This window comes from Candoia aspera, chromosome 4 (assembly GCF_035149785.1).
Source record: "Candoia aspera isolate rCanAsp1 chromosome 4, rCanAsp1.hap2, whole genome shotgun sequence".
Taxonomy (NCBI): Eukaryota; Metazoa; Chordata; class Lepidosauria; order Squamata; family Boidae; genus Candoia; species Candoia aspera.
In genome coordinates, this window is record NC_086156.1 from 73,144,624 (window position 1) to 73,166,628 (window position 22,005).

Consider the following 22,005-nt stretch of genomic DNA (forward strand, 5'->3'; position numbering starts at 1 on the left):
CCAGCTGTGCCAAAGCCATCTTTCTACAGCCCACTGGTCAGAAGATAGGGAAGCATTCAGTTCTTAAAAAAAAGAATAGTACTGATTCAAGCAGGAGGGACCGTATGTGCTGACTAGCAAGGCAGAACGAATATCTTACCTCGGATCTGAAGGTTGGAGAAAGTCTGTACTGGGATAGTAATCCTGCAGAAGTAAGCAAGGAACAATGTGGGTTTGGGAATTATGTACTAATCTTTTCATTTCTCCCTCCTTCCCCAATCTCTGTCCAGTTCATCAATTAATTTCAGATTTTGTTTTAGACAAGGTATAAGATCAAAGAAGCACTAGTAAAAGAAACAAGAATCTGACAAAGTTGTTGCTCAAACTGACATGAAACAGTAAAAACAACCATATTTCAGAGCCAAGGTTAACAGACAGGAGCTTTCCACACACATCTTACTCCTAAACTAAATGGAGAGTTTTAGCATGGTGAATTCAGAATTTTGAACCTATATGGTAGCTCAATGGGACAAAGACATGTCTTCTTTCAAACCTGATTGTATTGGATCACTTTTTAAAATATTAAACTGCAGTGTCTGACTAGCAACAAGACAACCCCGAGGCATACGTTTTATCTCTCTCATGGTATTTCCTAATCATCTGTCCCAGCTTTGGAGGGAGACCTAATCTCCACATAAAGTAGAATGAACCAGAAGAACTCTGAAGTGAGAGAATAGACTATAATTTTAGATTGCAGATGGGGATTAGTATCTTATCTATCTGACTATCCATTCATCCATCCATTTATCCACCTACCCACCTGCAAGCAGAAAACAGATTGAAGTTGTGGTTAGGTTCCACTTAGAATGGAATCAGTAACAGGCAGGGAAAGTGACAATGCCCATATACTGGGCAATTAATTGGTAGGTTGGTTACAAGTTGGTAGTGCAATCCTTCTCCCAGTTGCCTTCTAAGGGTATAGGGCTATGCTGCTTACACCTACTGAGTAGGGTCCCTGTAGTCCTTCTATGATCCACTAGGACTTAGCCTTTGGGTTGGCTGAAGGCTTCCTGAGCCTATCTGGTCCTCCAGGACCTGATGCAGATTTTATCATGGGTACAGTGACCCTATTTTCTTGGAAAAAGTATAGGACAAACCTGAAAAAGGGGCAAATCTGAACAAGATTCATAAGGATTAAAAAAAATTGTTTATGTTTATATCTTTGCTTTACAAAGGAAAATTTGAGAGCGAAAGCAAGAAAATAAGTAATTAAATTAAATAAAGCTAAAGGACAGCAGAACTGTCCCTTATAATAAAGGATGTATGGGAGGTCACTGTAATCATGGGGGTTGTTCCTCCTGTGACCCGCTGCCTTCCACCTGCCTCTCCCAGGAAATTAGCACAGAGTGGACAATAGCTGGCAACCAGATCTGTTTTGTGGGTCACTGCCACTGGGCCGCTTTAGTGGGTCTTAGCTGCTGTGGGGCTAATTCATAGGAATACTCCCTAGGCCTGTCTGCTTTACCCATCCTACTTAGCCTCCTCCTGGCTTTGGCGTTGTCCTCCTTTCATAGTTTCGGATGCTGCAGTTTCAGGCAAGCTCATCCAGATGGCTGTTTTCCTTTGGCTCTTCAGGTTTTCAGCCTGCCATCTCTAAGGAAAAATGTCCAGCTCTTTCCAGGCTCTGATGGCTTTTCACTCCCTTCAGCCGGCTTCAAGAGCATGAAAAGGCTTTCCTCGATCTCTTTACTGGGCTGTAAATTCTTTCTTTTAACTTGCTGATGTCGTGATCTGCTGGGGCCATTTAAAAAGAATGGAGGAAGGACAGGCTGCAAAGCATTCCTTTTTTGCATGTTGTACAGGCCCATCCTTCCCTAGAAGCTCAGCCAGCTCCTTCTTGTGCCAGTTGCCTACCTGAGGGAATTGCAGGAACTTAACATAGGAGAACATTTAAAATATGACCCCAGTGTGATATTGTACAATTTCTTCTGATACCTCAGGACATTAAAGACTCACTCTGCTGTACATCTAGACCAGTGTTTCTCAACCCTGGCAACTTGAAGATGAGTGGACTTCAACTCCCAGAATTCCCCAGCCAGCAGTTTGTTGAGAAATACTGATCTAGATCAAAGCTAATATACAGATGAGGTCTGCTGTTTTCTGATAGGGCAAGGCTGACCACTGACAGGATTCTCAGCAATTTCACTGGGAAAGCTGTTACGCAAGAGTGTCAGGACAAGAAACGGATCTGTATCTTACCTACTCTCTTCTCCCTCCAAGAGTTTGCGGTAAGTAGCAATCTCAATATCTAGTGCCAGTTTGACATTGAGGAGATCTTGATATTCCTGGAGGTGACGAGCCATCTCCTCTTTTAAGCTCCGACTGTCTTCCTCCAACCGAATCACTGTGTCATGATAGTTGGTAGTCTCAAGAGCATAACGATCTTCCAACTCTCTCAGTTGCCTCTCCAAAGATTCATTCTGCAAGGAAAAAAATGAAAAGGTTATTGATGAGGCAACAAGGCAGTGATCAACCACTACTGTAATCAGCACAGAGAAAGAGTCACCTGCTGGCTGCAGCTCACAGGGAGCTCTAAGTGACACTAGCAAGAATGGTCAAGGTTGACCACACTATGGTCCCTGAAAGTGACCCATATTTACTTTCCAGCTACATTCATAAACTGTTCAGTCATGTCCGATTCTCAGAGACTGCCTGGACAAGTCCCTGCAGTTTTCTTAGCAAGGCTTTTCAGAAGTGGTTTGCTATTGCCTGCTTCCTAGGGCTGAGAGAAAGTGACTGGCCCAAGGTCACCCAGCTGGCTTTGTGCCTAAGGTGGGATGATAACTCATGGCCTCCCGGTTTCTAGCCTGTTGCCTTCACCACTAACTCAGCTGATGGAAGGGCTTTTGTGGTTCCATCTCACCCTCTGCTACAGCCATGTAGAATGACCACTGATGGAGACAGTTTGGTGGTGGTGGAGGCAAATAGATGATTTCAACTGACTCAGTGGAGAGATGCTCTCTGTTTTATCTCATCATCTGTTGTGGCTGAGGAGAAAGTTATTAACTCCCTCCTGCTGCTATCCATAGAAACTATGAGCTGGGACCAGCCAACCCCCTGCTAGCCAGATATTTTGGACATTTCGGTATTTCCACGCATCAGCTCCACCTACCGAGCCTTTAAGGGACTCCAGATCACAAGTGAGGGCCTGCAGCTGCCGGCGGTACTCGTTGGCTTCCTGCTTGGCTAGACGCAGTGCCTCAATGTTCCGTGCTGCGGCATCACTCAGATCTGCAAACTGTCAGATACAAGTTAGTTATTTCCAAAAGTTGCAGCCAGAAGTTTAAACAACATTATCCGGCCTTTCCAATCCTTCATCACCCAGTTCTTGAAGCTGAGCAGTCAACTATGCCTGGATCTCTGCCATTAAGAAAGTCTTTGGCTCCCATGCCAATGGAAACACCAAACCTGAATTCAAATGGGCTGCCCCTCAGAGGAGAGGCAAATCAGAGGCTTGCAATTTCCATAGCAGGTAATGCAGAACAGTTAATATTCTCCTGCTCTATGTTGACCGGGCCTCAGATGGTTTTTTTTTTAAAAAACCAGTTTTTTACATAATAATGATGGCAATGACAATAACATACATAGTTGGAGGAGAACAAAAGAATATTTGCTTTTAGCCACATATCCCTGTCCTTATTCTTACGATCAAAGTAAACATGATTCGTCTTCCCCTCAAAGGACTTCCACTCATGCAGCAAAGAGTGAAATACAACCTGCCTAGAGCCTAAGTAGGCAGCACACAATGTTTTGTAAATAAAATTAATAGCCTGAATTTCTAACACTGAATTGAAAGTTGTTGTTGCCCATGCTACTCCAGTCAGTGTCTTGCATCTTGATTAGCCTGGCCCCCTTCTTCAGTATCAGAAATGCTGGCCAGAAGATATTGGAACAGAAGCCCTTAGTTATGCTACATTCCCTTTGATGGTCCTTCTTATTCCTGTCCATAGTATTGGAGCTATACCTTTGACTTGTACCATTCCTCAGTCTCATGCATATTGTTTGTGGCCATGGACTCATACTGGATACGGATCTCACGCAGGGCAGATGTCAGATCAGGTTTGGTCATGTCCATCTCGATGTGGACCTGCTGCTGCTGCAAATACTCCCGCAGCTCCCGCAGTTCCTGAGAAAGTGATGGAAAGGTTTTTAAGCCAGAAGCATCAGTGTTGGGGCAGGCCCAAGTTTCCCTGGAATGAAGTCACCCTAGAGAATGCAGACATACAAATTTACACAAGTGGTATGGAGCAGATACATGGGTCTTGCATGTGCCCTTTATTTGGTACACTGCGATGGTGGCATAATGAAATGCTTTCATGTGTAACAAGCTCTCTACAGACTCAGAAAACATAGAATGTTTCCATCAATGGTGCCTGATTTTCCAGCACTCTCTCTCTCCCCTCCCCCAAATATCAAGTGGTTCAGTTCAGAACAGTTTTACTTTACCACTTTGCAATTGCTTGTATGAAATTGGTCTCTCAGAGAGAGTTATGTGGTGACCTCTCGTTGTTCCTTCCAAAGCACTGAAAATTCAGGCAGATCTATGACCTTGGGGATTCATCGTTGACTAATGTGATTCCCGATTGCCAGCTTCTAACACCAATGCTGTCTTTTTTCTCTCTAACTAACCACCCAGCCAATCTTATTTCAAACAACCACCACCAAAAAAAGAAGTCCTCCCAATGGACTGAATGCAATAATTCACAGCCTATGCGGTTTTCAAAGGGAAATCTTTAAAAAGTTTCCACTATGAAATCTTGGCAGAATTTACAGGAGAACTCTTCCAGGTATGGAGTGCTATGTCAGTGGTAGTTTCCCCAAATTCACCTACTCTTCCATTGTGTGCATATTTGCTTATCTATTATATTTATATTCCACATTCCTCTGAATGCTCAAGGTGTTATACGTGGGGTGTGCGTGGTCTCCCCTACTTTGATCCTCACACCCGTTCTATTGAGGTAGGCTGAATGGAGAGATAATGTCCAAAGTTTCTGGGTCACCCACCTTAATCACTACACTACAGAAGCATGAGAAACACACCTCACAAATGCAGAGGAACAATCAGCTGCTACAAAACTCATGCTTGTGTGACCAACAATACTGTAGTTGAGTCTGTGTGAGTGTGTGTGTGCACGTTGCTGATTTAGTCCTAATTTTTGTCAGCAAAAGTACATAGATCAGAACATCCTGTGAAAGAAAAGATGTAACACTTTACTTGACTCTAATTTTCTCAGGCATACCAAGTTGGAGCATTTCTTCCCTCTCTGCTTCCATTCTCCCCTTTGCAAGTTACTCACTCTTTAGTCAGAGCACTGTAGTAGATTTCATAAGAATTTGTGTCAGCAAAACCAATCCTAATCTGTCTAATATAGATTTACTATTTCTACAGGTATTATTTAATGGGGATTGTAGGACACATATTGATTTTATAGCATTCTTGTAATTTTTACTTTTGTTTTAACTGATAATCTTAATTGTGGTTGGACCATGCCGTGGGGTGTTGGTGGTGTTATAATTGTTGTTACTGTTAGTTTTAACCCTTTCTAGACAATTTCACAATCCCTATAAAAATGGCGTGGCTTGATTTTGCCTGTATATTCCTCAAGCAGCTTTCTCCTGGTTATATGATATCCTAAGTTTGAAAGACCACTTGGTTGCTTGAAAGAACCATCATAAAAGCAGTCAGAGTTAAAAACAGGTTTTGGAGGGAAATAAATTAAGGAGGATGGGTTGGGTCACACCTTGTATATTCCATAAGTGAGGCTATACTCCTACAGACTCAGCCCCATGCTGCATTCAAACTGGAGCTTTCGACTCAGAACTAGAAGTGAGTCTCTTAACACTCTCCCCCACTTCTGAGAGCTACAGAGTGCAGTGCTTCCTGTTCCGAGAGACAAAATGATTTTTTGAGTTCAGAATCTTCATAAATGCTTGTGGTTTAAAGGCTACCAATTAGCCACAGCTCATAAGCAAGCAGAAAAACATGAATTGGCAGTTGCTTGTAGGCTAAGTTTGGCCAAAGACTAAACAAAGTTAAAAAAAAAAGTGAGTAATGTTTCTCTTGAGTTGGTCTTGACTCCTGATGACTACATAGAGATATGCATACAGTGCTCATGGCAACAGAACAGAAGGGGTTGTTGTTGTTGTTTTAAACTTCATAATATAACCTTCAGGTCCGGGCTTTCCTGGAGCCCTCCCATCCAATAACTAATCAGGTTCTACCCTGCTTAGCATTCTTAAGATCAGCCCAAGTTGCCTTTTGGGCTGTTGTTGTTTATTCATTTAGTCGCTTCCAACTCTTTGTGACTTCATGGACCAGCCCACGCCAGAGCTTCCTGTCGGTCGTCAACACCCCCAGCTCCCCCAGGGACGAGTCCGTCACCTCTAGAATATCATCCATCCATCTTGCCCTTGGTCGGCCCCTCTTCCTTTTGCCTTCCACTCTCCCTAGCATCAGCATCTTCTCCAGGGTGTCCTGTCTTCTCATTATGTGGCCAAAGTATTTCAGTTTTGCCTTTAATATCATTCCCTCAAGTGAGCAGTCTGGCTTTATTTCCTGGAGGATGGACTGGTTGGATCTTCTTGCAGTCCAAGGCACTCTCAGAATTTTCCTCCAACACCACAGTTCAAAAGCACCGATCTTCCTTCGCTCAGCCTTCCTTATGGTCCAGCTCTCGCAGCCATATGTTACTATGGGGAACACCATTGCTTTAACTATGCGGACCTTTGTTGTCAGTGTGATGTCTCTGCTCTTAACTATTTTATCGAGATTTGCCATTGCTCTTCTCCCAAGGATTAAGCGTCTTCTGATTTCCTGACTGCAGTCAGCATCTGCAGTAATCTTCGCACCAAGAAATACAAAGTCTTTCACCGCTTCTACATTTTCTCCCTCTATTTGCCAGTTATCAATCAAGCTGGTTGCCATAATCTTGGTTTTTTTGAGGTTTAGCTGCAAGCCAGCTTTTGCACTTTCTTCTTTCACCTTCATCATAAGGCTACTCAGTTCCTCTTCACTTTCAGCCATCAAAGCGGCATCATCTGCATATCTGAGATTGTTAATGTTTCTTCCAGCGATTTTAACTCCAGCCTTGGATTCCTCAAGCCCAGCACGTCGCATGATGTGTTCTGTGTACAAGTTGAATAGGTAGGGTGAGAGTATACAGCCCTGCCGTACTCCTTTCCCAATCTTAAACCAGTCTGTTGTTCCGTGGTCTGTTCTTACTGTTGCTACTTGGTCGTTATACGGATTCTTCAGGAGGCAGACAAGATGACTTGGTATCCCCATACCGCTAAGAACTTGCCACAATTTGTTATGGTCCACACAGTCAAAGGCTTTAGAATAGTCCATAAAACAGAAATAGATGTTTTTCTGAAACTCCCTGGCTTTTTCCATTATCCAGAGGATATTGGCAATTTGGTCCCGGGTTCCTCTGCCTTTTCTAAACCCAGCTTGTACATCTGGCAATTCTCGCTCCATGAATTGCTGAAGTCTACCTTGCAGGATCTTGAGCATTACCTTACTGGCATGTGAAATGAGTGCCACTGTTCAATAGTTTGAACATTCTTTAGTGTTTCCCTTTTTTGGTATGGGGATATAAGTTGATTTTTTCCAGTCTGATGGCCATTCTTGTGTTTTCCAAATTTGCTGGCATATAGCATGCATTACCTTGACAGCATCATCTTGCAAGATTTTGAACAGTTCAGCTGGGATGCCGTCATCTCCTGCTGCCTTGTTATTAGCAATGCTTCTTAAGGCCCACTCAACCTCACTCTTCAGGATGTCTGGCTCTAGCTCACTGACCACACCATCAAAGCTATCCCCGGTATTGTTATCCTTCCTATACAGGTCTTCTGTATATGCTTGCCACCTTTTCTTGATCTCTTCTTCTTCTGTTAGGTCCTTGCCATCTTTGTTTTTGAGCATACCCATTTTTGCCTGGAATTTACCTCCGATGATTCTAATTTTCTGGAAGAGGTCTCTTGTCCTTCCTAATCTATTGTCTTCTTCCACTTCCATGCATTGCTTGTTTAAAAATAATTCCTTATCTCTTCTGGCTAACCTCTGGAATTTTGCATTTAATTGGGCATATCTCCCCCTATCACTGTTGCCTTTTGCTTTCCTTCTTTCTTGGGCTACTTCTAGTGTCTCAGCAGACAGCCATTTTGCCTTCTTGGTTTTCTCTTTCTTTGGGATGTATTTTGTTGCCGCCTCCTGAACAATGTTGCGAACTTCTGTCCATAGTTCTTCCGGGACCCTATCTACTAAGTCCAGTCCCTTAAATCTATTCTTCACCTCCACTGCATATTCCTTAGGAATATTAGTGAGCTCATATCTAGCTGATCTGTGGGTCTTCCCTAATCTCTTTAGTCTGATCCTAAATTGTGCAAGAAGAAGTTCGTGATCTGAACTACAGTCAGCTCCAGGTCTTGTTTTTACTGACTGTATAGATGTCCGCCACCTTTGGCTGCAAAGGATGTAGTCAATCTGATTTCAGTGTTGTCCATCTGGTGAAGTCCATGTATAAAGCCATCTTTTAGGTTGTTGGAAGAGAGTGTTTGTTATGCAGAGTGAGTTGTCTTGGTAAAATTCTATCAGCCTATGTCCTGCTTCGTTTTGTTCTCCCAGGCCATGCTTACCTGTAATTCCAGGTGTCATTTGACTGCCCACCTTAGCATTCCAGTCTCCCGTGATGAAAATAACATCTCTTTTAGGCGTGTTGTCCAGTAGGTGCTGCAGATCCTCATAGAACTGCTCTACTTCAACTTCTTCAGCATCTGTGGTTGGGGCGTATATTTGGATCACTGTGATGTTAGATGGCTTGCCCTGAATTCGAATTGAGATCATTCTATCGTTTTTTGGATTGTATCCAAGCACTGCTTTAGCCACTTTACTATTAATTATGAAGGCTACTCCATTTCTTCTGTGGTCCTCTTGTCCACAGTAGTAGATCTGGTGGTCATTTGATGTGAAGTGGCCCATTCCAGTCCATTTCAGTTCACTGACGCCCAAAATGTCTATCCTTAATCTTGACATCTCACCAATAACCACATCCAATTTGCCCTGGCTCATAGATCTTACATTCCAGGTTCCAATGGTGTGTTGATCCTTAGAACATCGGATTCGCCGTTCACCACCAGCACCGTCGGCCGCTAGCCGTCCTTTCGGCTTTGAGCTAGCTGCGTCATCACGTCTGGGGCTAGTTGAACTCATCCTCTGTTCCTCCCCAGTAGCATTTTGACCATCTTCCGACCTAGGGGTCTCATCTTCCGATAGTATACCAACATATCTCTGGTTGTACTGATCCATTTAGTTTTCACGGCAAGAATACTGAGGTGGGTTGCCATTACCTTCCCCAGGGATCGCATTTAGTCTGACCTCTCTGTCATGACCTTCCCGTCTTGGGTGGCCCTTCACGGTTTAGCTCATGGCATCATTGAGGTGCTCAAGCTCCAGCACCATGACAAGGTAACAATCCTTTGCTGAAGTGAGCTGGGCTACCATTTACTTATTGCTACCTATACCTCCTACATCAGAAAAGGAATTATTTGACCATCAGACCATTTGACCTACAACTGAAATCAAGCTTAACTGGCTTGGTTTTTCAATACTTACCTTTTCTTCTTTCCTTTTCTCATTCATGCTAATACTATATTTATTGATATTTGGTAGTTTTGCTTCCGGAACCCTGGAGGTAATTGGGACTACAAAATCAGCATCTCTAGTTCCAGGTTCCAGGAGATGGGCTTTTTAGGTTAAGATTGATGAGTCAGTTTTGAACATGCATCCATATTTAAATATGGTTATGGCAGGAGGGGACAATCTGTAGCTTGTGAGCCACATATGGCCTTGGGGCTGTTTTTTTGTCTCCTACAGGACATCAGAAACCACCACTGAAATTTTGGGAGGAGGAGGGGAAGTTCTCAGCCCTGCCGCTCCTTCCACTATGTCACTATGTCACTACCAAGTTTTCTGCACGTCTTGGACATCTAAGTAAATAAATAAAAATACAGTCTCTGAGTGAAACAAATATGCCCACCTCTGTATTATGGGACTGGTGACTGCATTAAATCAGAGGTGTACAATCTGAGGCCCTGGGGCTGAATGCTGCTCTCCAAAGTCTTGGTTTTTAACTTATTCCCATACTGTAATTTAAATGAAACAGAATATTATGAATTATATGACTGGAGGATAATATTTTTTCTTGGCTCTATCTAATGTTATTTGGTGTCTGCCCATCACACACTGCACAACAACATGTGGAGCTCATCCCATAAGAAATTATGCACCTCAAGACTAAATAATCTCCTCAGGACTTTTCTAGCTCAAGGATGTTGAGTATAAAGGACTCTGGATTAAAGGGAGCAAGATATTTTGCAAAAAATCCCTTGGAAGATGTCTGTAAATTAACTGAAGGTGATCACGTGCTCTTAACCAGAAGGATAAGAAGACAGCTTGCTTGGATTGTTTCTTCTTCCTCCCAAACACACAAATCCAGATGTCTTTATAAAAACTGCACAATATAATCAATTTTCAGTTCTGAGGCAGGTTGAGACTAACAGAGAGCCATATTGGAACTATGGAAGACTATCTATTCAAAGGTAAACTGTGGACTTTACTGATTTCTGTATAAATATGACATTCCAGTGACCCCATTTTAAAAGAAGTTAAACCTAGATAACATTGCATTCTGGAATTATTGTGGCAGAGAATTGGAGTGGGAGATAACATTGAGCATGATAGTAAAAGTAAAGTAAAAAAGAATTTAAGAACTGTTTGCATAAAGTATAATAGTCAGTCAGTGAGTCTGATGACAAACAGGTTAGCTTTCCAAACAACGCAACTAAGCATCACTATATTTTGTATGGCAGTATTTCCCAATCTATTCCTCTTCTGATGTGTGGGATTACAGGTTCCATAGTTTCCACCCAACAAGGCTCTTGGGTGTGCTGGCTGGACTTACACGTCTTCAGGACACCAGGTTATGGGAAGCTGTTGTCCAGTTTTCCTATAATTGAAAACTGATCTGGTTCACACATTTGTGGATTAATGTCCAGTAAGCAGAGTTCAAACACATGCTAAGACAAAACCAAACAATTATGGCATCATGCAATGTGTAAACCCAGCCTGATTGTAGACATTAAAGAAAAACAAGCACTGTCTAGCAAGATGACTAATCTGAGCCTTCAATTTCCTTTTCATACTCTGTTTAAAAAAAAAAAGTGGTAGACTCTGTTGGATTGTACCTCATCATGGATTTTCTTTAGGAAGATAATCTCCTCCTGCAATGATTCAATTTTGCGTTCCAGATCAATTCGGGCTAAAGCAGCAGCATCAACATCCTGTGGGGACAGACAAACTGGGATATGAGAAGGAAAGTCAGCCCCATGCAACTTATTTTAGTACCACAATAATACAGGTAGTCCTCATTTAGTGACTTCATTTGACTCATTTAGCAACTGTTTGCAGTTACGACAATGATGAAAAAGTAACTTTGTGAGCAATCCTTGCATTTATGACCATTGCAGGTCTGTAAAGCAAAGGAAAGCTGAAGTAAGATTGTGAGCACAGTTGTGATTACACTTAGTGACCACTTTGCTTAACAACTGAGTGCCGGTCCCAACTGTGGACGCTAAACGAGGATTACCTGTACATTCTACTTAGGGAGGAAAAGCCAAGCCAGATCAAGAGACAGGCCCAATACAGCCATTTTCACCCACTGTTCAATACGACCTTTCCAAGATCCATTATAGCAACAGTACAAATCAATCTTTTTTTAAAAAGTGTAGCATTATTTAAAATAGCAGAATACAAACAGCATTGGAACAGTTACAACAGCAGGCACTGAGAAAACAATGTTTAAATGCAGTTATTATACCCATCCCTCCATGTGTATTTCCTGGATAATTTTATTAATAAGAGTTTATATATTTTTTAATCCTTTTATTGATAAAGCCACATCTTATTAAACTACAGGAGCATAGACAGCACTGAAAGTAGTTGGGGATTGATCCCCTATTGAGGGAATGACACTTTTCATACTCAGTTCAGAGAAGAAACGTTTATGATGAGAATGTTAATGTGAAATATGCCATTATTTCTCTTGGGAAATCTAATGTGTGCAACAAAGCTCCCTCCAGAAAGGCACTTTGTTCCATCTGATCTCCCTTGGGGGGGAGGGGGAGGGGGGCAACACTGCTACTGCGCATGGTCCATTCATAAAAATCCTATTTTGTGTATAGGATATTTTTTTTCTTGATTGCAAAACTAACTTAGTAATAAAATACACTCTCCTGTTCTCATACCATCCACTGATTCTCAGTGGGAACTGGAACTGATTAATTAAGGGTAATTAGGAAACCCAGTAGCAAGTGAATAAGAAGAAATTTATTAGCTACTTAAAAAGAAAGGAACAAAATAGTATACTATAGTTTTGTTTTCAAAGAAAGACATAAAGCCAGCTGGGTGACATTGGGCCAGTCACTCTCTCAGCCCTAAGAAGGAGGCAATGGCAAACCACTTCCAAAACCTTGCCAAGAAAACTGCAGGGACTTGTCCAGACAGACACTAGGAGTCAATACTGACTTGAAGGCACAGAGAGAGAGAGAGAGAGAGAGAGAGCCCCCAATAGATTAGTTCAGGGTTTCTCAACCAGGGTTCCATGAGAGGTCACTAGGGGTTCCCTGGGGGATCACAATTTATTGTCTTACTGACAATTTATTGTCTTACTGTAAACTGCCCAGAGTCCCTTCTGGGAGATGGGCGGTGACAAATTTGATTAATAATAATAATAATAATAATAATTTTAAAAATTATTTCAAATTGGGCAATTTCACATTTGCAACTCACATAAAGAGGTAAATTTCATTCTTTATTTTTAGTTTAAGAACACTGTTGATGCATCTACACAGGCCTACCCATGAAACAAATTCAATAATTTTGTAACTTCTGGCCTATATTTGAGCCTGAATGTGCAGGTGTTCCCTGAGGCCTGAAAAATATTTCAAGGGTTCTTCCAGGGTCAAAAGGTTGAGAAAGGCTGGATTAGTTGGCTCTTTGTTCTTGTCAAGTCCATGCTGATTTCTGGTAATTACACTATTTTCAAGATGCTTTCAAAATGACCTCTTCCTAATCTGTTCAAGAATCTTCCCAGATACAGTACAGATAGTGACATCATTTGCTGCCTCCAGTTATCTAACATTTCACCTATTCTTTAAAATTTCTCAAAGATAAAAAAAAAAAGTATTCAGCCAGACCATCAGTGAGTTGTTTCTTCAGTACCTAGGCGCAATTCATCTAGCCCTGGAGATTTAAGCTCATTCAAAGTAAATAAGTATCCCCTGATTATGTTTTTATGAATTTCAAGCTTTGGTCCTGTCCCTTCAACTTGTTCTTCACAATTTCCCGATGGAACACAAACTTATTTTTGCTAGAGAAGCTTGAAGCAAAATAGGAGTTGAATAGTTCTATCTTTTGTTTTTTGTTAGCTTCTTCATCGAACAACGGGTAAGAGAGACAGTTTGGTCTAGAGGTTAAGGCTCCGGGCTAGAAACCAGGAGATTGTGAGTTCTAGTCTCGCCTTAGGTGTGAAAGCCAGCTGGGTGACCTTGGGCCAGTCACTTTTTCTCGGCCCCTGACGTCAGGCTTGAGCGACAAGCCGGTCAGTTAATTCCCTGTTGCAATCAACGGATCAACATTCAGTTGATCTGAAAAAAAGTGGACCCTGCATATGCAGGAAAAACGCTAGGAGGAAAAAAATTGAGTGACTGTTCTATTGATGCTTTCCTTTTCCTTTTTATTTTGAACATGTTTAACGAAGCCCTTTTTATTATTCTTAGCATCCTTCACTAACCAAATTACATTCTGAGTTTTTGCTTTCATAATACCAGTTCCAGACTACTTATCTATATACTACTAAATCTCTCATTGTCTTTATCTGTTTGACTGTTTGTGTCCTCAGGTTAGCCCAAACAGTACATTATACCACAACAGTTTTTGAATCAAGGTACCTAAAATCCGCTAACTTAAAGAATGCGTAAAAAATCCAGGACCCACTACTCCTGTGGAATTGAAATTTCCATGATGTTCAGATTGATTTTATTAGCAAAGTTGTGGTTGTTGCAGCATCCCCACAGTCACATGACTGTGATTTCCGATGGTCCCTGCCAGCTTCCCACAAGCAAAGTCAATGGGGAAGTTGGCAGAAGGTTGGAAGTTGTTCCTGCTCCCACTGCTTTTTTGCCCGCCTGTGGCCATTCTGTTTATCTGTTTAGGTAAGTAAATACTGACTTATTATTGAAGTTTGTTTGCCACTACAATTACTTTTCTATTTATGATATATACTCTTCTTAGATGATCACGGGACCATCCAACATTAGGGTAAAAAAAATACGGTCAGCCTAAAATTTAATGTTCATTCTGGTCACATCAGACTGCACTACACAGGTCACAGGGTTGTCCAGTCTCTACTATTCTTTTGTGATATGTCCCTTTTTCTGTTACCTGTATGCATCCTTTTTTGGTTCCAGATTTTCATTAAGGTTTTTGTTTGGCTACATTAGCCTCTTCCATTGTCCTCATTTTTCCCCCTCTTAACTGGAATTATTTGAAAATGTGCTTTTAGTATCTCCTTCTTTAGGAACTCCCAACTATCTCATTCTTTTTTTCCTATTAGCTTCTCCTGCCATGGGATCCTATTTATAATTTTTCTGAAATTATACTCTGATTTTTTGAACTCCAAAGTACATCTTTGACTATGCTTCACCACTAAAGAACTCCATTACGACTGTATTTAGACACGTTCCTCCCAAATCTCCTACTAATTCTACTTCTTCAGCTTCAGAGCCATCACATAGAGCAAGGTACCATACATGGTGGGCATCCTGCCTCTGTTCTTCTAGGACTCAAATCTAAGCTAATCAGCTAGTTTAAATTGGTTAAGTATATATGGACATGTGCATGTGTGAATGATGTGTGTAGTTCAGAAAGTGAATGATAAAAGTTGTAAATATGCATTTCTTTCTATCTGGTCTGAGAACAAGTAATATTCAAGGTGTTATAAAGATACTTTTTTGAGTCTCCACATAACGTGAATAACTGTATTAATCATATGTGATTTTTCAAGACGGGTGGTGGAAAAATACGATAAATAAATAAATAATTATAAAAATATACATGTCATTTCAATTAATTTCTGATTTTTGTCCTGGATCCATCCATTACATTCTGGAGCACACCTCTTGGCATGCAGTTCAAGTGTTGCTCTTTGCTCAGAAAAAGTGACACACCCCTGATTGATATTATCTGTTAAAACAGAATGCATAAAGTATGTCAATTCCAGAATAAACAGCTGATGTAGAAATATGGCAGCTATCTGAATAGGACAGAGGACAGTGCATTCTAGATATGAACCCTTTGAATATTTGTTTCTTTGTTGATATAAAATCTTATTGAAATTCTTAGTTTCATCAGAAAAAAATGAACACACTCAGTGGGCTGCTTCAACTATTATGCAAGTAGCCCAATTTTAGCACTTGAATAATTCCCCGCACAGAAAGTGAAACTAGGGTATCCACAGGGGTGTCAAGATGGTGGCCACAACCATGCGACTGAAGCCTCACCTAGCCCTTTTTTACATGTCTCACAATGCACATAAAAAAGGGCAGGACTTTGATTGCATGGTTGCGACCACCGTCTTGACTTTTTTGACCCCCTCCCAGCAAATGCCCCTGAAGTAAAACAATGTCCAAAGAACCAGGCACCAATTGTGAGGACTTGTATTTTCTTCCCATTTTTCCAAGACAAGATTTGTCATTTTGCCACCTTACCTGTCGGTAGGAAGACAAATTGCTTTCAGCTTCAAGGCGCAGATTAATCTCATCCTGTAATCTTAAATGAGAGTAAGAGAGAGAAGGGTGGAAAAGTAAGGCAGGTTTATTGAATGATCAGTACTCTTCTACCAAAGGCTCTAATCAAGGACAAACATCAAGTTCAAAGCATCTATGGAACACTCAAACCTTCGCAAATCCCCTGCAGTTCATATACACCCATCCTCCAAACTTCTGCAGGCAATAAAGGGATAATAATAATAATAATAATAATAATAATAATAATAATAATAATAATACACTGAAGGCCTGACAGGATTCACAAGGAGGGAAGGCTTAATCACCTTTTCCCTCTCAATCAGCCATTGGGAGGAAGGAAACTTGGAGAAAAGTGCGGCTTTGTGTGCATGTGCATGGGTGTGTGGGCCGGGGAATCTGTCAAATATAATGAGAAGTGATTAACGGTTCCCGCCTTTCATTCTCTCACTGTCAGGAATTTTAATTGATTTTAACACTTGGCTCTGTAGGGTGGCACTTTGGTAATATGCAACTCCCAGGGGTAAAAATAATGTGGAATGTTTTTACTTTTACAACATTTTTCCAGGCCTAGCTAGTCCCTCATCTTGGCCCTGTTCTGTAATCCAGGTGGTCAGCGGGACCACCCACCGGTAGAGCTAGCCAGAGCTCAAGTGAGCAGCCTCAGTCCTAATGTAATGTTGGAGATCAAGCTGGTGTGTATTTCTTGATCAAACTGCAGGATCAAGCCTAAGTCCAAGGACCACCTGTAACTGGTATCCAGATTGTAACTCCTATAAAAGCAATGTGTCCTAGCAACCTACAGAATGGGAAGGCCAAAGGAAAGGGGAAGCAGGGGGAGAGAGAAAAGGGCCTTGCAAAAGCAGGAAGAGTACAGAGTGTCCTTGCCCATCACAGTAGGGAATGTGAGTCATGGCTAATCTAAAGGAAAAAAAAAGAGAGAGAGAGATCCCCCATATTTGAGGAGCAGTTCTGTGATTGCTCTTATACTGCTATAGCTCTCCTCCTGCTGGTCTGGACTCAGATGGGACTGGACCTTTTTGTGATGATGTTCTATAGGCGGGATGGTCAACCAGAGGCCCTTTCAGGAGCCTCTGCTATCCCAAATTGCTGAAAAGTGGCAACACAGTTTACTGCCATTTGGAGGCACAAAATATATACAAACTGTAATGTAAACCATAAAATAAGGAAACTTTCCCCATAATTCTGGGAATATTTTTTTCTTGTTCCCTTCCATGTTTGTCATGGTCCTATCCATTTCGTATCATCTCCCACTGTATGCTTTTCTCTCCCAAGAACAGGTCAATGCAGCCCAGTATCTAGAGCAGTGTTTCTCAATCTTGGCCACTTAAAGGTGTGTGGACTTCAACTCCTAGAATTCCCCAGTCAGCCATGCTGACAGGCAGGTCAAAGGCATTTTGCTACCTGAGGCAAAGGACAAGGTTTAGACCCTCCCCTGCTCCAAATGCCATGTACAGAAGCAGATCGAACTGCCATTTAAATCTCATTTCAGTAACAGTGATGACTGGACAAGCCTTCCCTTGTAGTTGATTAAAGGTTACACACCAGAGTAGCTGAGGATATTCATGAATGATGGAAATCTTTTGCCATCTCAGCAACTGCCAAATGCCTCCTTCTGTCTAATAACAGGGCCAGCACTCTCTTGATCTTGAATAAGTCCCTCCGGTTGGAGGAGATGGGCAGTGACAAATTTGATAGATAGATAGATAGATAGATGGATAGATAGATAGTTAGATAGATATTATGGGGTTTGCTTACACCGTAATACCTACAATGCTCTTGTTTTAAAGATAGCTTGAGTTTCAGAGAGGAAAGGGGGACTATTGAATTGAGGATGGAACAATAGAACTGAATAATGCCCTATAGTGCCTCTCGGAGTTGACAATGAATTGTAATTTTAAATGTGACCAAAGGAGAAATTTATTAAATATTTGGAAGAAATACAAATTAACTAAATGTAATGAGTTACATTTAAATTAAAACAAATGCAATTTCTGTCTTGGCCCTACTCACTTGAGCATGCTATATTATGGTATAGTGTAATTTGTAAATTGTATATGTGTGTGTGTGTGTGTATACATACATACATATATACATACATACATATATATATATATATACACACATACACATATATACATATATATTATGCATTTCCTGTGTTTTCTATCTAGTTGAAACCTCCCAGGAATAAATGAACAATGAACAATTGTAAGTCAGAAATAAGAAAAGCAGATGATTAAAAGCTACCCATGCAATGGATCTGCTGCTTTCAAGCTTTTTACTTCAGGAAAGTCTTTACATTAACTCATGCTCACTTTATAAGATATGCTAGCCAGAAATTCAGACTTCACTATCAGATTGTATTACTGGGGAAAATGTTCCCCCAAAACCTCTGCTGCTGCCTCGTACTGCAGGAGATGATCAGCAATGATGGGCAAACTGCCACTAAGAGAAGTCTGCTGTTATTTACTTTCTTGCTGAAGAACTAATAGATTTCTGAAGAATCACATTTTGTGAAACTCTATGCTCTATAAAGTGTATTTCCTCAATGTAGAATTCCTAGGATGTGCTGAAATTGAAGTTCTCAGAATTCCAGGCCACCAAGCTAACTGGAATTTTAGGAGTTGCAGTCTTAACATCTGGAGGGCACTAGTTTGGAGAAACAGGCTCTAGCCAATTCCATAGCCAAGCAGCATGTGGCAAGGGGATGCAAATATGCCCCTCCCTAAAATTATTTAACTAATCTGACTGATTGAAAAATCTATTTCAAATCTGGAAGAGGCAGATCTTGACTAAATCATCCCCAATTATCACCTTGAAATCCTAGATCACTTTAAATCTTAGAATTCCCCAGCTTCCACCTATACTGCCATGTTCCAATTCTCTGGCCATGTTTAGGAACTCCCCACCCCACCAAATGAAAACCGGAAAGGCTTTCTTACTTTTGCCGGAGGTTGTTGAGATCCTCCAGCATGTTGTCTCTCTCGATCTCCAACCGGACTTTAGAGTTGGAGAGTTGGTCTACTTGGTGGCGTAGTTCCCTCATCTCTTCAAGGTAAATGTCAGCCAACTTATTTGGCTCCTTGTCTCGGATTTGATTGAGCTCAGCCACAAGAACTTTGTTCTGTTGCTCCAGGAAGCGAACTTTTTCAATGTAGCTGGCAAAACGGTCATTCAGCTCCATCATTTCCACCTTCTCATTGGTGCGGGTCTCTTTGAATTCACTGTTGAGGGCATCCGCCAAAGAAAAATCCACCTTGTCGGAGGAGAACTTGGCGCCAGAATGGAAACTGAGCCTGGCTGTCTTCAGCTTAGTGAGAGAGAATTGGGTGGCGGGAGATGGAGAAAAGTATCTGCGGCCTGGCGAGAACCTCAGGGCATGGTGGACAGAGGTGGTTTGTGAGCCGAAGCGTCTTCCATAGGATGAGACTCTGTGTCCTTCCATGGTCAAAACAGTTTTGCAGGCTCTGCACACTCAGGCTTTTCTGTATGTGTGCTGCACTGGGTTTTATGCAGAAGGATTAACCATCCCTGCCTGATCATATGCCTGAGAAGGGCTGGAAGAGGGGGAGGAATGGGTTGCCTGCCAGGCCCCAACATATTTCATATTTACCATGCCAAGTGCCCTGTGCCCTGGCAAAGCACGAAAAGAAAGACATCAGGCAGGAGGCTTTGAGCGTTCTTGATCAACAAGAAAGAGAAAGCACTTGGATGACTTTGCCCATCTATGAAGGCCACCATCTCCCTGTAACTCACATGTTAAGGCAGTGTGATGCTATCAAGAGTTATGTCCCCTTGCCCCCCCTCCCCCCTTGCAACCATTCACCTCCTCAGTTTTCTGGATCTAAGGTATGGAAGGAAGAAGTAGGAAAGAGTTTCAGACTGAAGAAGTACAGCAAGCTAGAGCAATTTTTTTTGGAATGTGAGTAGCAACGTCTTGTCTTTTTCTCAGCAATCTACTGCATTTTCTTTAAGTATCCAAATGCCATGAGTCTGATTCATCTCACAAGCAGACAGCTGAGAAACTAATTAAACCAGATTTAAATTAAATGCCTTTTCAACTCTCGGACTTTCGGTTCCAGCAGTTCCTTAAAGACAGGGGTGAGAGTGATCCTCCATATTTTTAGATTTCTTTTCAATTCAGATTTGAGTTGGAGATACATCTGGTGCCATTAAGAGAAGACAAGACTAACAAGAGTGGGCACACAAGCAATCAATGGGTTAACTTAGTTTTACAAAGAGATGCCAGACTAGAACTTGCTTGGAAAATACTTATACAGTATATATGTATTTAGCCTTCCCAAACCTTAAGTTCTTGAAGCCAATTTAGTGGCCTGCTAGAACCACTGAAATGGAGCAGAGCTTATAATACAGCTGAGAAGCGGGCACAGAAAAAGATAATTATCTTAGAAAGCTCCAATGAGCATGCCAGGGAAACACAGATTATGGATCTTACACATTCAGCCCTCCCAAGTTTAAAGAATCACATGCTTAGACACATTAGGTTAAGAAGTAAAAAGAATCTTACTGGCTTTATTGTTGCTTTTGTTACATCCATCTTGGTGGAAAAGATGAGGTTCCTTTGTTTTTCTTTTCTTTCTAAATACTTAGTTTTGCCCTAAACTCTCAACCCTACAGCTGCCAAGAGCTGTGTGGAAGAAAGGGGAATTCCAGGCCTACCACGTGGTGCCCAGAATGGAGGAGAGCAGCACACATCCCTGTGCTTGCTTCTGCTGGAGAAGAAGGAAGAGGGAAAGGAAGTGGGAGTGGCAACAAACAGCTTCCTCAGAGTTGCATTGTGGGACAACTTAATTTACATGTTAATTCACATGCAAATGAGGCATGCTGGATTTGCCAGAACTTCCACAGTTAGTTCTCAGGTTTTGAATGACAGCTTCCATCTTTCTTGGACACCATCTTGGGGAAAATTGCTTTTACTCAAGACCAATTCATTCTAATCTCAGAGGTGTGTGGCCTGAGACAATTCCTGTATACAGTATGTTAGTATTGTTCTCCTGCTTGAACAAGGTTAAGAACTAAATAGGGATATACTGTACTTTAAATAACCAATTAAATTTCCTAAGGATAAAAAAGGAAAAAGAAGGCAAAAAGAACCACCAAGAATGTAATGTCACTGCTGACCTTAAGTGGACTCTTGGTTTCTGACCCCCACTGGGATAAGTGGGTGGGCAGCAGACACAAGGTTGGTTGATCCCAAATAATAAATGATTGTGCTCACCCTGAAGGCACAAAGGATGTTAATACAATGCAGAGGAAGGAGATCATACTGCATTTGTTTCATTATTACTGCTACCATTTACAGTATATCCTTTAAAATCCCTCCTTCTGCCACTTAGGTACTGTAGAAGACAACATGCAAAAAGGTCTTGTCCATTAAAAGCTTTATTATCCACGTGAACCAGCCTTTTCCAACCTGGCACTCCTCCTCCAAGAGACAGTTGCTTAGTGTTAGAACACGTCCTTCACATGAGAAAGTCTCAGGTTCAGTTCCCAACATCTTCATGTACGTTGGACAAACTCTAGCCTGGAGAGTCACTGCCACTCAGGGTCTACAGTGCTGAACTAGATGAACCAGGAGGCTTCCTACCTTCCTGTATTTCCAGCTGCATCAGCCGGAGCCACCACAGCCATTAACTGTGTTGCCTGGAAGGGGGGTTAATTCAACAATCTGGAGGGGAATAAGGCTGGTGAAGGTCAATATAAAAAGGCATTGGTGAGTTTTCCATTTTCCTAGAAATCAGTCAAATCCAGATTTACCACACAACTCCACCTAAAAGCAGGGAACATAGAAAGATGCACAGGGAGTAGAGTAATTGAGCATCTTTCAGAGACACCTTTGCTCCTAGGTTGTGGTACAATGCATATTCATTTACCGCATTGATCAGGCCTTTCCCACCTTAGTATCATACAGTACTGTCTTAACAGCAAATGGGCCTTGACACTCCCAATTCTCTGGCAGTTACCCAGGGCTGGGGAAGACTGGTAGAATTTGGGCCAACTGCTTCTCTGCCTACCACACCGCTGGTCTACAGCCATCTCCTCTCATTCCAGCCCTTGCTT

General features: G+C 41.7%; 1 protein-coding gene across 1 annotated transcript in view; it reads right to left on the reverse strand.

The window, feature by feature from the left end:
* The window catches only part of GFAP (glial fibrillary acidic protein), a 29,497-nt gene extending 10,110 nt beyond the window's left edge, over positions 1-19,387 (reverse strand). The window contains exons 1-7 of the mRNA XM_063300540.1: positions 18,867-19,387; positions 15,865-15,925; positions 11,284-11,379; positions 4,004-4,165; positions 3,152-3,277; positions 2,239-2,459; positions 140-183 (exon numbers count right to left, since the gene is read on the reverse strand). Coding sequence (XP_063156610.1) covers positions 140-183; positions 2,239-2,459; positions 3,152-3,277; positions 4,004-4,165; positions 11,284-11,379; positions 15,865-15,925; positions 18,867-19,369 — 1,213 coding nt within the window. The 5' untranslated portion in view covers positions 19,370-19,387. The remainder of the gene's footprint in view (positions 1-139; positions 184-2,238; positions 2,460-3,151; positions 3,278-4,003; positions 4,166-11,283; positions 11,380-15,864; positions 15,926-18,866) is intronic.
* Positions 19,388-22,005: the final 2,618 nt, after the last annotated feature.